The sequence below is a fragment of the Leptodactylus fuscus genome, chromosome 2 (genome assembly GCF_031893055.1).
Source record: "Leptodactylus fuscus isolate aLepFus1 chromosome 2, aLepFus1.hap2, whole genome shotgun sequence".
In the NCBI taxonomy this organism is placed as follows: domain Eukaryota; kingdom Metazoa; phylum Chordata; class Amphibia; order Anura; family Leptodactylidae; genus Leptodactylus; species Leptodactylus fuscus.
Window position 1 is genome coordinate 49,700,467 of NC_134266.1, and position 13,889 is coordinate 49,714,355.

Genomic DNA, 13,889 nt, shown 5'->3' on the forward strand with positions numbered 1-13,889 from the left:
GTAAGCGTTCTCTGACAGCCATTGCAAGACCTGTTCCTGGTTCTCGGGCCTACTAAGGTTTGTACCCTGCAGTTTAGTTAATGTGGCAAGCAACCCTGGCACTGTGGAGTGGCGCAATGCTTGCTGCCCCACAGGAGTAGGCACGGGACGCCCTGTGGCTTCACTGCTACCTTGCTCCCCAGAACCATTCCCCCGACCTCGCCCACGGCCTCGTCCACGTCCCTTTCCGGGAGCATTGCGCATTTTGAATTCCTAGTTAGAAATTGGCACTGTATACCAGTAGTAAAAATTGTGGGTGCACGTAACCCCAATATATTCTTTGAATTCCCAGTCAGACACTGGCACTATATGGCAGTAGCAAGAAATGAGGGTATTTGTATTCCCAATATATTCTTTGAATTCCCAGTCAGACAATGGCACTGTATACCAGTAGTAAAAATTGTGGGTGCACGTAACCCCAATATATTCTTTGAATTACCAGTCAGAAACTGGCACTATATGGCAGTAGCAAGAAATGAGGGTATTTGTATTCCCAATATATTCTTTGAATTCCCAGTCAGACAATGGCACTGTATACCAGTAGTAAAAATTGTGGGTGCACGTAACCCCAATATATTCTTTGAATTCCCAGTCAGACACTGGCACTATATGGCAGTAGCAAGAAATGAGGGTATTTGTATTCCCAATATATTCTTTGAATTCCCAGTCAGACAATGGCACTGTATACCAGTAGTAAAAATTGTGGGTGCACGTAACCCCAATATATTCTTTGAATTCCCAGTCAGACACTGGCACTATATGGCAGTAGCAAGAAATGAGGGTATTTGTATTCCCAATATATTCTTTGAATTCCCAGTCAGACAATGGCACTGTATACCAGTAGTAAAAATTGTGGGTGCACGTAACCCCAATATATTCTTTGAATTCCCAGTCAGACACTGGCACTATATGGCAGTAGCAAGAAATGAGGGTATTTGTATTCCCAATATATTCTTTGAATTCCCAGTCAGACAATGGCACTGTATACCAGTAGTAAAAATTGTGGGTGTATATAGCCCCAATTCTATTGCTAGGGGACTTGCAGGGTATTTCTGGGGTGAAGGTGGGGGGGCACACCGTTGGAACGGGTATCGGGGTATATATCGGGTATACGGGAATACACTGACAGTGTATTCCATTCAGGATCCTGGGAAAGCTGGGTTGCGGCGATTGAGCCCGTCAGTGCCACGTTACACTGACAAGCTTCTCCCTGGAATTTAGCTCTTACAAGAGCTGTTGTGGTTGTCTTCTCCTTCCTATCCTAGCCTGTCCCTGCCTACCCAGAATCTAAGCCCTAGCTAGCTGGACGGAAACCTCCGTCCTCGGTGAATTGCAAGCTCAGAATGACGCGAACCTGGGCGGCGCTGTTCTTTTAAATTAGAGGTCACATGTTTTCGGCAGCCAATGGGTTTTGCCTACTTTTCTCAACGTCACCGGTGTCGTAGTTCCTGTCCCACCTACCCTGCGCTGTTATTGGAGCAAAAAAGGCGCCAGGGAAGGTGGGAGGGGAATCGAGTAATGGCGCACTTTACCACGCGGTGTTCGATTCGATTCGAACATGCCGAACAGCCTAATATCCGATCGAACATGAGTTCGATAGAACACTGTTCGCTCATCTCTAGTCATGATCTATTTTTGTCTGTTTTCATGGACCTTCAATACATCCAAATGTGTGAGGAATCTGTGAAAATAAGCGCCTTTTGTGTGAATCCAGCCATACTGGTGACTAGAAAACATTTCCTGCCAACAGAGCAGAGAATGACTTTAATTGATCCCAAGGTCTTTGCTTAGGACAGGTCATTTCAATGCAGCCTACCCTTAGGCTAAGACTCTACACAATGGGCCGCAGCAAAAAAGCACTGCGGGAAAAACTGTGGCAGCAATGCATCACAGTTTTTCCCATATTGCTTTTCATATCAAGTCCAAAGAGGTTTCCTCTGCTGAATTTCTGCTTAAATTATACCTATAGGGAAACCACCGGCGTTTCCATGACAGTTTTGGAAGTCGCAGCATGTCCACTGCACTTATTTTTCTACTGTGTATGGGTGGGATTCGCTAGAATCTCACCTACTATGCAGCGACTGTAAAAAGCCGCGTTTTTTTCAGTTTTCATTTTCAGGTTTCACACTGACAATATATGGGGGCATTCACACGGAGTAACGCCGGGCGTGTATCACAGCCGTACACGCCGGCGTTACGGCAGACTGATGAACACTTCCCATTCACTTCAATGGGAGCGCTCGTAACAGCGGCGTTTACGAGCGCTCCCATTGAAGTGAATGGGAAGTGTTCGGCAGTCTGCCGTAACGCCGGCGTGTACGGCTGTGATACACGCCCGGCGTTACTCCGTGTGAATGCCCCCTATCAGTGTTTCTTATTCTTGTCATGGAAAAGGAGGGTTCCCCACTCTCTAAGCACTCAGATGCTATGATCACTATTGATCACATTACCTAAAGGGTTAATCTGTGGGAATTTGGTTAATCTGGCATTCTATCCAAAGGTGTTAGAGACTTTCAGGTCCTGGCTGTATATTACAGCTGGTACCCGATAGATGTAGCAGGCACAGCATACATAGATTCTCAGTCTCAGTCTCTTTTTGTTGATAATGAAAAGTAGTCAGAATCAAAAAGTGCCAGCAAAATAGCTTTTTAGAGAACTTGTATTAGTCTGTGTGTTTTTGTGCTTGCAGGTTGGCTTCCTAGACAGGCAGAGAGTTCTTTCTCTCTTGGAAACATTCTATGACAATATAAGCTTAAAGGCAGAGACATGGCAGCCGCGCAACCCTCGCCAATGTGAGACCTTATATATGCTTTTTTCCTTTTATTACAGTTTCAATCATTGATATTCATTATTGTACCGTCTCATGTCCACGGACATGTCCTATTATTTGATGACCCGTTAAAATGGACCATCAAAAAAGTAGACATGTGAATAACCCCAATGTGTTCTAAAAACGGCCATGTAATGCACATTACAAAAACATCCATCACACAGCCATCTTTCACTGTTATGTGCATGGGGTCTAAAGCTTACTTACTGTATAGGTTGTCACTAGGGTTGAGCTGATCTTGAGATTTCAAGATTGATTTTAAAATCCGATTTCCGATCATTTTCCAGCCGCTCTCGATCCCGATCGTGAAATTTGCTCGATTGCCAATCGGAATCCGATCTTTTCCCATCCCGATCCTCAACCTTAGTCAATGCTTTTCTATGGGAAAAGTCACTTTTGGGGTTGAGCCGATCTTGAGATAACCTCCGATCTCAATCCCGCTGGAAAAGATCGGGTTGGAATTCCGATCGCGATCGTGAAATTTACTCGATCGCCGATCGGAATTCGATCTTTTCCGATCCCGATCGCTCAACCCTAGTTGTCACTGGACTGGTGCATTTTGCTTTGGATTTCTATTGTGCTAAAATACAGTGTCCTGCTTTGACTTATTTGCTACCTCTCACTTGTTAGGCTGGAGCTAAACATGAGTCTCCATACGTGGCCAAAGATCTCGGAGTTGCCCTCCATCACCTGAAGTACTTTAATACAAGTGAATGGGGAAAGATTGTGATCTTCAGTTTACTGAGTCACAAAAATAAAACCAAAACAAGTCAAATCCATCTCTAGGCAATCTTCTAGAGTGGAGAGTTTAATATTGTCATTCCTATTATATTCTTGGCTGTAGTAGTAATACCAGATGTATTACTACACAGGGGAATATTTATGGCAGCATGGTGGCTCAGTGGTTAGCCTTGCAGTGCTGGAGTCCTGGGTTTGAATCCTGACAAGGACAACATCTGAGAGGAGTTTGTATGTTCTCCCTGAGTCTGAGTGGGTTTCCTCCCACACTCCAAAGACATACTGATATTTACTTTAGTATCTCATGCTGATAGAATAAAGATTACTAGTAGTTATTCTGGCCATGCACATTATATTATCCAAATCTGCCAATTTCAAAGGAATTAGCAAATGCCTATAATGGAAGCCTTACCGTAATCTAGACCCTGCTTTGGACAGTTTGACAATATCTGTAAAGAACTATAGCACTATATAAGTACGAAAAATAACATATGGTGTGTGGCAGCAAATAGCCTGGTCCTCTGTGGAAAAACATAAGTCATTGGGCAAAATCGGTTCCTAACCGTGACTCAGTTTTTTTTTTCACATAGAGAATATGATTGAAATCAACTACTCTTCATATCTGATTTCATTTTTGGTTCTCCTATAGGGCCGGTCATTGAATTGGGAGAAATGGATCCAGCTGATTTCTGGGCTGAGTTCCAGGAAGGAGATAATCAATCCGAAGAGAAAGGGGAAAACCATACTACTACAGTGCCGACTATAGCCAGTAGTTCTGAAGAGGAAGGAGCAAAGGAAACACAGTCAGAGGACACTGGACAAGGTAGAGCAGTATGGTAACATGTGGAATATACAGATGCTCAGAGGTGACTGTGGTCCTGATAACCAGTTATACGCCATGGATATGGAAGAAGCTGTAATTTACCAAGTATTCTTTTAAAAGGTCTTTCTCATGAAGATAACCCTTTTGTAAAAGGAAGCTTGCTTGTTGATTGACAGATCACCATAGATCAGAAAACCTGGCAATCAGCTTTTAATCCCGGGATTGGCGATACATTTTTCCTGCAGTGGCCTCTACAAGGAAAGATCAGCATTACATTTAGATCATTGAAATTATATATACCTAGAGTCTACTATAGTTGGTACTTCTTATAGGACACATAGAAAGGGGTTATATCCATGGGACAAAGTCAGTAATACTATTGGATATGGATATGATAGCAACTAGAATAAAATACTGAAAATTTTCTACGTTTTGTTCCTGTAACCAACTCAAATGCCTATTGGAGACCTATTAAGTAATAATTCAAGGTGTTTATTCACATCTGTAATTTCTGCCTTTTTTTATGAAAATTACATGAACATATTTTTCCTATAATTATTTTTTATAATAGGTATGTGGCAAGAACATGTCAAAACCACAGCAAGAATAACGTTATACAAAAATGACTGAATATTGCAAAATAGACAGGGAAATCATTAATATAGCTTTGTTATTCTATAAATGTACAGGTGCAGTACCTAGAGAAGAGGATACTAAAAACCCGCAAGCTGAAGATACTACAAGAAAAGTGACCCCTCTTATTGAGGGCAAACCCTGGTCCGGTAAGTAACAACATACAGCTCCTAATCGTATATCAGATTAAGGCTAAGACCCCACGTAGCATTTCACAGCAAAAAAGCAGTGAGGAAAAACCACAACGCATTGCCATGGTTTTTCCTGCAGCACTTTTTACAGAAATCTCGCAGAGGTTTCCTCTGCAGACTTTCTGCTTCCATTATACCTATAGAGAAACTTCCAGTGTTTCTGTCTGTAATGGACATGCTGCCACATGGGGCCCCAGCCTTATAATTGATATTTATGTATAGCATATGGTAGGATTACTAAACTATGGATATTTTACAGTCACAGTGTATTAATCTATATCTATGTAGGCAACTTGCTGACTTCAGATCTAGCTATCAGGTATAGCTCATATGGAGATAGAAGTGAAGAGGACTGCTGTGATGCTGGCTCCAAATTCACAGGTAATAAGAACCGATCTACTTTTGCTCCGTACACTGTTAGCACATTAAGGCTGTGTTCACACTGCCATTGTCTTTCCGGTTGATCAGAAAAATGGAAAAAATAAATCCCTATAAAAGGATACAATTAGAAGACTTTTGCTTGTATGTGTCTCCACTTACTTCAAAAAAAGATGGATCTCTTCCAACAGGTTTCTATGTTTTTTGGGTGCAATATTTTTTTTCTGTAAAAAAAGGATACCTGAAAACGCAAAGCCCACTAAAATCAACAAATTATTTAACTTGACACTGGTGGTCAAGACTTGCAATCTATCTCCCCATCAATTTTGTAAGATAGAAATAACATTTCACGTGAGAGGTCCCTAAGACAGGTAGTATTGGAGAGTCAGCGATATATTAAGCCCAGAAAACTCCCTAAGGGGGCATTCACACTACATAACGCCAGCGTGTATCACAGCCGTACACGCCAGTGTTACAGCAGGGCTGCCGAACACTTCTCATTCATTTCTATGGGAGCCGGCATGCGAGCGCTCCCTATAGAAATGAATGGGCTGCTTCTTTCACTGCGAGCAGTCCCATTGAAGTGAATGGGAAGTGCCGGCGTGTACGGCTCGGCATGAGCAGAGCTAGCCGTATACGCCGGCACTTCCCATTCACTTCAATGGGACTGCTCACAGTGAAAGAAGCAGCCCATTCATTTCTATGGGGAGCGCTCGCATGCCGGCTCCCATAGAAATGAATGGGAAGTGTTCGGCAGCCCTGCTGTAACGCTGGCGTGTACGGCTGTGATACACGCTGGCGTTATGTAGTGTGAATGCCCCCTTAGGCCGGGGCCCCACGGGACGTAAACGCCGCGATTTGCCCGCAGCGGAGTTGCTGCTGGAAAAATCGCAGCGTTGTACAGTGCAAGCAAAGAGGGATGGGATTCATGGGAATCCCATGCCCACTTTGCGGAAAAAAACGCAGTCTGGAGACGCTGCGATTTTCAAAACCGTTGCTGTTTTGAAAATCGCAGCATGTCAATTATATCTATGGAAATGTCAGCGGCTTTCACATAGATATAATTGTAACAGAAAGTTCACGGAGGAAAACTCTGCGAACTTTCTGTTGAAAGCGCTGCGAAAAGAACTGCAGTGCGTTCACACGGCGGTTCTTTCCACAGCACCAAAGCGCTGCAATTACGGCCCGTGGGGCCTTAGCCTTAGGCTGAGGCCCCACATTGCAGAAACGCAGCTTTTTTTATGCAGATTTTGTTGCCATTTTTCAAGCCAAAACCATGAACAAAAGGAATGGGAACTCTATAAAAAGCTCTTATACTTCTCCCTTCTGCTCAATCCATTCCTGACTTTGGCTCAAAAATCTGCAACAAAATCTGCAACAAAAAAAGCTGCGTTTCCACAGCGTGGGGCATTAGCCTTAGGCTCCGTTCCCACGGAGTAACGCACCGCGCATTTAGACACGTATACACGTGTCAGAGTGTGAGCGCTCAAAACAGATCCCATTCACTTCTATGTGTGCCGGCTCACGCACGCTACACATTGAAATCAACGGGTTAAAAAGCCTCCATTGATTTCAATGTAAGCCAGCACACATTGAAGTGAATGGGATCTGTTTAGAGCACTCACACTCTGACACGTGTATAAGTGTCTGAATGCGCGGCTCGTTACTCTGTGGGAATGTAGCCATAGCCTTAGACGAAAGCCCCATGTTGCAGAAATGCAGCTTTTTGTTGCAAGTGCTTATACCTTTACCTTCTGCTCAATCCACTCTTGGCTTTGGCTCAAAAAACTTCAGCAAAACATGCAAAATAAAAAAGCTGCGTTTCTGCAACGTGGGGCCTCCGCCTTCAGGCCTGGTGTTTTACACTTGGTAGCTCCAATTACACTACTTGTTTTCCTAAAAAAAAATATGATAAGGTTCCCATTAAACTCTATTCCCAGCAGATCAGTGGTGCAGAGACAGCAAACCGTAGCGGAGAGGGTAGTTACTGAAGCACTGCCCCATTTCCCTGCAGTACCTACAGCAATATTTATCTGGTGCTAGCCAGATAGTTTACAAGTGCCCCTTTATATATAGAGGATATATGTATAATTACATTTCACTACCATTAAACTCAAACCTATCTCACAGAGTCCTTTACAGCTTCGGTATATTCCAGTCTCATGCCCTTTAATATGTTCTGCAATGAGAAAGGTTCACAGTATTTACTAAAATGGCTGTGACGTCCAACGTGCCTTTTAAGACTATTACATTATTATACTCATCATTGTCTGCTGTGCAGGTGGATATTCCTGACCAAAATAATGAGATCTGCTGTATTCATAAAAAATTGCTAACCCTTTATGCTCCGTGCCATGTGAAACTAGTGCGTGAAACCTCTGACATTTACTTTGAAGTGGCCATTCACTGATACTCGTTGTGTTTCATTAGTAGCAAGATCAAAGGAGGCTTCAGGCAGTCTGACCGTACACATAATCTGTCCATTTTAGAAGAAAATGGCTTCTTGGAATTTCCCTGACGCACAACATAAAGATACCAGAGCCTATATAATGAACCTTTTTATGTGCATCCTGGCACTGTACAAAGCTCAAAAGTCTCCATATTTGTTACTTCCTTTGAAGTTTGCTGAGTAGACTGAGAAAATATCAAGTAGTGTTTGGTATTGCAAATAATTAAGAATATATAGATATTCATTTCATTTACTTCCTGTTTTGAAAGGATATTGGCACAACTAACATGAAGCTCCAGATCAAAAATTTCAAAAATATTTCAAAAGTTCCATCATGTAATGTTTTTATTTTAAACTTCCTTTATCAGGATGATAAATCAGCATCCAGCACAGCTATGCTTGGGAAGAATATAGGGGCTTCATGCGCCATTCTTGAAGGGATTGTCCTGGCAAAAATAGACATTTTTTTTTTTTATCGTACTCCCTTTTCCTCGATGCTCCAGTGATTCCTAGCATAGTTTGGTCCTCTCCTTTCCCCGTTGTTGTCTTTGTGGCCCCGTTGGGTGCTCTATGAGTAGTCTGAGGCTGTGCAACCCCCTACTAGATGTAGTGACATCTTTCTCTCATAGGCAGTATTACCTTTTTTAGCAATTTATACTACAGTAGTTTTTCTATGGTTTTGTAGCAGAAGGGCAAACTTTCACTTCCCCCACACACACTGATGCACCTTGGCAGCCCATGTTGCTGCTTCACCAATTGTCCTTCCTTGGACCACTTTCGTAGATAGTAATCACTGCATTTAGTAAACCCCCTCATTTAGACATCACATCACCCCTCATCTAGACAACACATATCTATAGCCCTTGTGAAAGTTGCTCAGATCCTTATGTTTTCCCATTTTCCTGCTTCCACCAAACTGATTCACGTCCTGCCTAATATATCATATCTCTTGACAGTTCCATTGTCTTGAGATGCTTGTGTTTTAATGAAACAAAAATTATCTTATTAATATTAAGTGTAATTTGTTTAATTTTCAGATTTACGAACCATCATCTCAGATATTAATAGCCGTGCCCCATCACGTATCCCTAGTGCTTTCAATGACAGTGCCCTCAACTTGCCCCAGTTTGTTCAGCTGATGGAGACGTTTGTGGGAGAAGACGCTCCTTTGGCCGCTGTAGAAGAGTTCATATCTTTTATACAAAGGGAATACGTTGAGACAGAAGAGGAGAGAATTGCATTGTTGGCAAAAGTATGGTAGATTTTGTTCCAATATATTCATATTTATACCATATTTTCCTTTGGGTCGTTGGCGTTCTTTTTGGATACTCAACCTCCATTGGATTCTCAGGGCAACAGTAAGGAAAAAGAGCCTTAGCTGTGAGCCATGAGAGTGTCTTGCCTGGAAAGATTTTAACAAACTGATGGACATGAATTAAGGATAATGTTTTAATGTGGCCATTATACAATATTCATAAATAGTTGAAGATTAACTTCATGCATAAATATTTTATAAATGGAAAAGCTATTTAAGTTTCCCATAAAATACTACCGTAAGTCTTACATTGCACTATAATATTCTGCCTTATTACTTCACATCTCAAAGGTACGGCAAGATGCTCTTCTTGCAAAACAGAAGCTAGTGCTACAGGCCCTGTTTGAGAAATGGGACAATGATGGATCAGGATTCCTAGAGCTTGAGGAGGTAGAAGGAGTGCTGGTCAAATATAAAGAAGGGATGGAATCTGAGGTGGTGTCCAAAGGTGAGATGTTTTTCTAAACCAACATTTTTGGAAGCCTCTTGCTTCTAAACCAGTTAAATTTCAGTGTAAGTTCTTGTGATACTTCTGGATTATTGGATTTGTCTAGAACAAACCAGGGGGCAAAGGTTAAGTCTAAAGAGATTTTGCACTTTAAAACGGGGACTGTGTTCTGGGAATCTCCAGGTTTTGTCCTTTATAATGGTCTCCCATAACTGATGCTTTGCAGATGACATTCCCAAAGGGAGATAATAAGCAGAAATGTGGTACAAATCCAAGGTCAGGTCCGGGTTAATGCGATATGATCAGTGTTACTCACCTTCCCTGAGCTCCAGCACATCTTCTTTGGGCATCTTCCGGGGTCCTGAATTATGTCATAGACCTCACAGACCTGTAATTGGGCCTGTGGGACATTATAGTGTATGAAGGCCCACTGTGGGAGATTATACTATGTGGAGGGGTCAGTATGAGATATTATACTGCATAGGAGGGGCCGTTATGGGATATTATTCTGTCACAGGGATCTTTGTTGTGTATGGGGCAGGCCTGAGTTTTCTAAACACCCTAAGGTCCATGGTACTCTTAATCCACCCCTGCAGATATCATTTATATATAGATAACATTATTTAATATAGCTGATATCACAGCTTATCTACTCCCCCTTTCTGCACAGGGTATTTCTAGAAAACTATCCCATATATCTCAATGAACAACTTCATACTGTTGTGTATAAGATCCACGTGGCTGCTGTAAAGCCTATCTCTGCTCTTGCCAGTAGCTCTGGCAGAAGGACTGCTTTCATAATCATGTGTAGAAAAAATAGAATACAAAAAATCTACAATCAGTCAAAACGGAGGAAAAAGTAATGTTTCACCATCTGGGTTTAATTATTAAAAAAAAAAAAGTGATTCCGTCACACCATGCATGAACATACCACTATGGACATGCTTTTTGTTGGTCGAGGGATGTCAGTTGCACAGGTTGACCACTATTTAGACACTCATCTATCACACAGATATAGATAGTAGCTATCCAAGCACTCAGACCGATCAGGAGTACAGGGGTCTTTCATCCCCCGTCCTAAATGGAGTGAGGGAACAGCTTTATGCATTTCAATGGGATTGCCCGAGATAGCCAAAGTATAGCACTGAAATGAATGTAGCAGTTTGTGTACTACCCGACCACCACTCCATTCAGGATGGGATGGATATGGATAGAGAATTGCTTGCTTCAAGGGAAAACCCCTTTGGATGCCCTGATACACTTTATCTAGAAAATTACATTGCCCATATGCAAAACCCAAATGAATGTGACATATAGAATTTAATGTATTCATGTCATCAGGTGTAACTTGAAGCTCCTAGGCTCCAATGCAAAATATGTAATGGGACCCCTACTCACCTTGTGTCTTTTAGAATACTATTATATTTTGCATGGCAAAGGAACATTTGGGGCGCCCTCACATTCTTGGGCCAGTTTTGACTGTTACTTCTGCACGCTCTCAAGCAAAACATATGTAATCCTTGAATACATAAAGAATTCATACTTGCATGGCTGTTTTTTTTAACGTGTCTTATTCAATTATAAATTTAGGTATAGATATAAGGTATAGATAGAAAAGAAATGAACAATTCTCACCATATTATCAGCGTGGAGTACATATCAGGCACATACAGCAGAATAAAGGGCAAAATATCATCAGTAGTACATGGTTCATATAAAGGGATCTGGCTCAACAACAAGCAAAATGAAGTGGTAGACAGAAGCCTCTACACCACAGACCCCAGAACCTTTCGAAAGGCATTGTCTCCATTGAAGTATTTTTAATTATTTCTTTTATATAGGAAGGGAAAGTCTTAGCTCCTCACAGTCTCAGCGCGAATCAAGAAAGTTGTCAGTGACGGAGTTCATCAAGTACATCTTGGGTTTAATCCATCAGCTTCCAGGTCCAGAAGAAGAGGTATATGAACATGTGGTGGAGTTTCTAACCACCAGTGTGGAGCGGACTCAGGTGGAGAAGCTACGAGGAGCCTCGCGCAGGAAGTGGCTGCAACACGTTCAGTCGGTTGCTGAAACCAGTGGTGGAAGATTTGAGCCAGTGTACAAAGCTGTATTTCAAGCCATGTATAAGGCATGTCTAAATCAACATGGTGCAAGATACATTAAGTATCCCCGTCAGTAAACATCTAAAGTGTTATTCTCTGTATATGTACAGGATGCCGAGGCGCATGGGAATAATAAGAAGATCAGTGCCAGTATCGCTCTTCTTGAGCAAAGTTCAGTGAGCGAAAAATGGAATGAAGTTCTACGTTATGTCGCATGTACTTCTGAAGATGCCATATATGTATTAAATAAGACTCTTATGAGAGATATGAAGGGTGTGAGGTAAGAAAGTAACCATGTATTTATGGTGGTGTTACTTTAGTGGTTCTCTGCTCTTGTAATAACTTGTTCTTGCTTGGTAGAACAGTAAGGGTTTTATCTCCGTGGACATTCTTAGTCTTCATCACTTCTCACCTCCTTAGTCCAGCTCCAGACTCAAGCACACCATGGTTCTAGTAAGAAGGCTCGTCCTCAAGCCCAATCATCACACAGGCCAAAGGCATCTCTAATAGATACTACACAATATCCATACATCCCTTCCTCCTATTAGCATCAAAACTCCACTTTTATCTCCATCTTACTACTCTTCTCATTGTGACAGCATGGTGCACTGGTGTTACAATGCACACCTTTACCCCTGTAGAATCAGGGCTCACCATTCCTTATGGCCGACAAGAATGAAAATGTTATTTATTTTCACAGCCAGACATTATAGTCTGTCATGGCAGCATCGCAACCCACCATCTGAACAACTGCAGCAACCCATTGGAGGAAACCTGAGTAGTAATACTTGAACTTGTCACTGTAGCTATGAACTCTATCAATTCCTCCAGCTCTCCTCCTGGGCTTGTGCAATGCTGAGGGGGTCTGTAGGGTACCTGATGGCGGTGGTAATATTTTCCCTGGGCATGTCCTAGTTGTGGTTAGCCTTCCTGAGCCTGATGAGAGTGGGAGTATCCATGATGGTCGTGCAGGAATAATACTCAGAGACATGAGGCGTGCAGGAACAGGGTTCAACTTTGCTTGAGATAGAACAGAATATAAATATGGTGGTACACTTCTTGCAATTGTTACCACTGTGAGTTGAGACTGAGCTGCTAGTCTGCTCTTTCTTTGCTAAGGATGTCTATAGTCTAATAGTAGTGTCTATTTCTCTCTAATGTATTGCTAAGGGCCCCTTCACACGGCGTAAGCGCTCGGCTCATTCCGAGCCATACACGCGAGCGCTTCTAAACACTTCCCATTCACTTCAATGGGAGTGCGCGTAAAGCCGGCTTTACGAGCGCTCCCATTGAAGTGAATGGGAAGTGTTTAGAAGCGCTTGCGTGTACGGCTTGGAATGAGCCGAGTGCTTACGCCGTGTGAAGGGGCCCTAATACACTTTTATCAGTTTTGCTTTCTAGATTATTCTGCATTTTATAGATTTGATTTTTTTCCTGCAATCCCCCAATGTTTACTATCTATAAAATATTCAGCTTTGCAGCGGTGGACAGCGGGTCACCACAACATGTGCCTCGTGTTCAATATCATGGTAATATTCAGTTCTGGAATACAGAGCGACCTGAAGAAGAGAGAAAGGGTTCACTCATTGTACTGCCATTAATGGACATGCAGCAGCGAGTATTCGGTGCCCTTAGCATTGACACTCTGAGAGAACTCAAAGACCGGAATATATTCCTCTCACATGAAATCAGTTTTTATCAGGTACGTATGATGAGCATCAGTCCTCTTCTTCTGGATAATGGTTAAGCCACGACTGGTTTTATGTCCTGTCATTTTGTGATTAACCAATTTACGATAGATTTACAATAGCGTCGTCGCTCCGTTGTAGGAGGACCAGAACAGCAGAGAGTTAGACTGATAAAATAACAGTAACACACTGATTGCGGCAGACCCCATTGACTATAATGGGGGTCCATTGAATTTCATGTTGTTTTAAAACTGT

General features: G+C 42.3%; 1 protein-coding gene across 1 annotated transcript in view; it reads left to right on the plus strand.

Moving 5' to 3' along the window:
* The window catches only part of EFCAB5 (EF-hand calcium binding domain 5), a 48,690-nt gene that overhangs the window by 16,239 nt on the left and 18,562 nt on the right, over positions 1-13,889 (plus strand). The window contains exons 7-15 of the mRNA XM_075263735.1: positions 2,729-2,831; positions 4,257-4,430; positions 5,120-5,212; positions 5,543-5,635; positions 9,119-9,333; positions 9,688-9,844; positions 11,686-11,972; positions 12,057-12,226; positions 13,420-13,648. Coding sequence (XP_075119836.1) covers positions 2,729-2,831; positions 4,257-4,430; positions 5,120-5,212; positions 5,543-5,635; positions 9,119-9,333; positions 9,688-9,844; positions 11,686-11,972; positions 12,057-12,226; positions 13,420-13,648 — 1,521 coding nt within the window. The remainder of the gene's footprint in view (positions 1-2,728; positions 2,832-4,256; positions 4,431-5,119; positions 5,213-5,542; positions 5,636-9,118; positions 9,334-9,687; positions 9,845-11,685; positions 11,973-12,056; positions 12,227-13,419; positions 13,649-13,889) is intronic.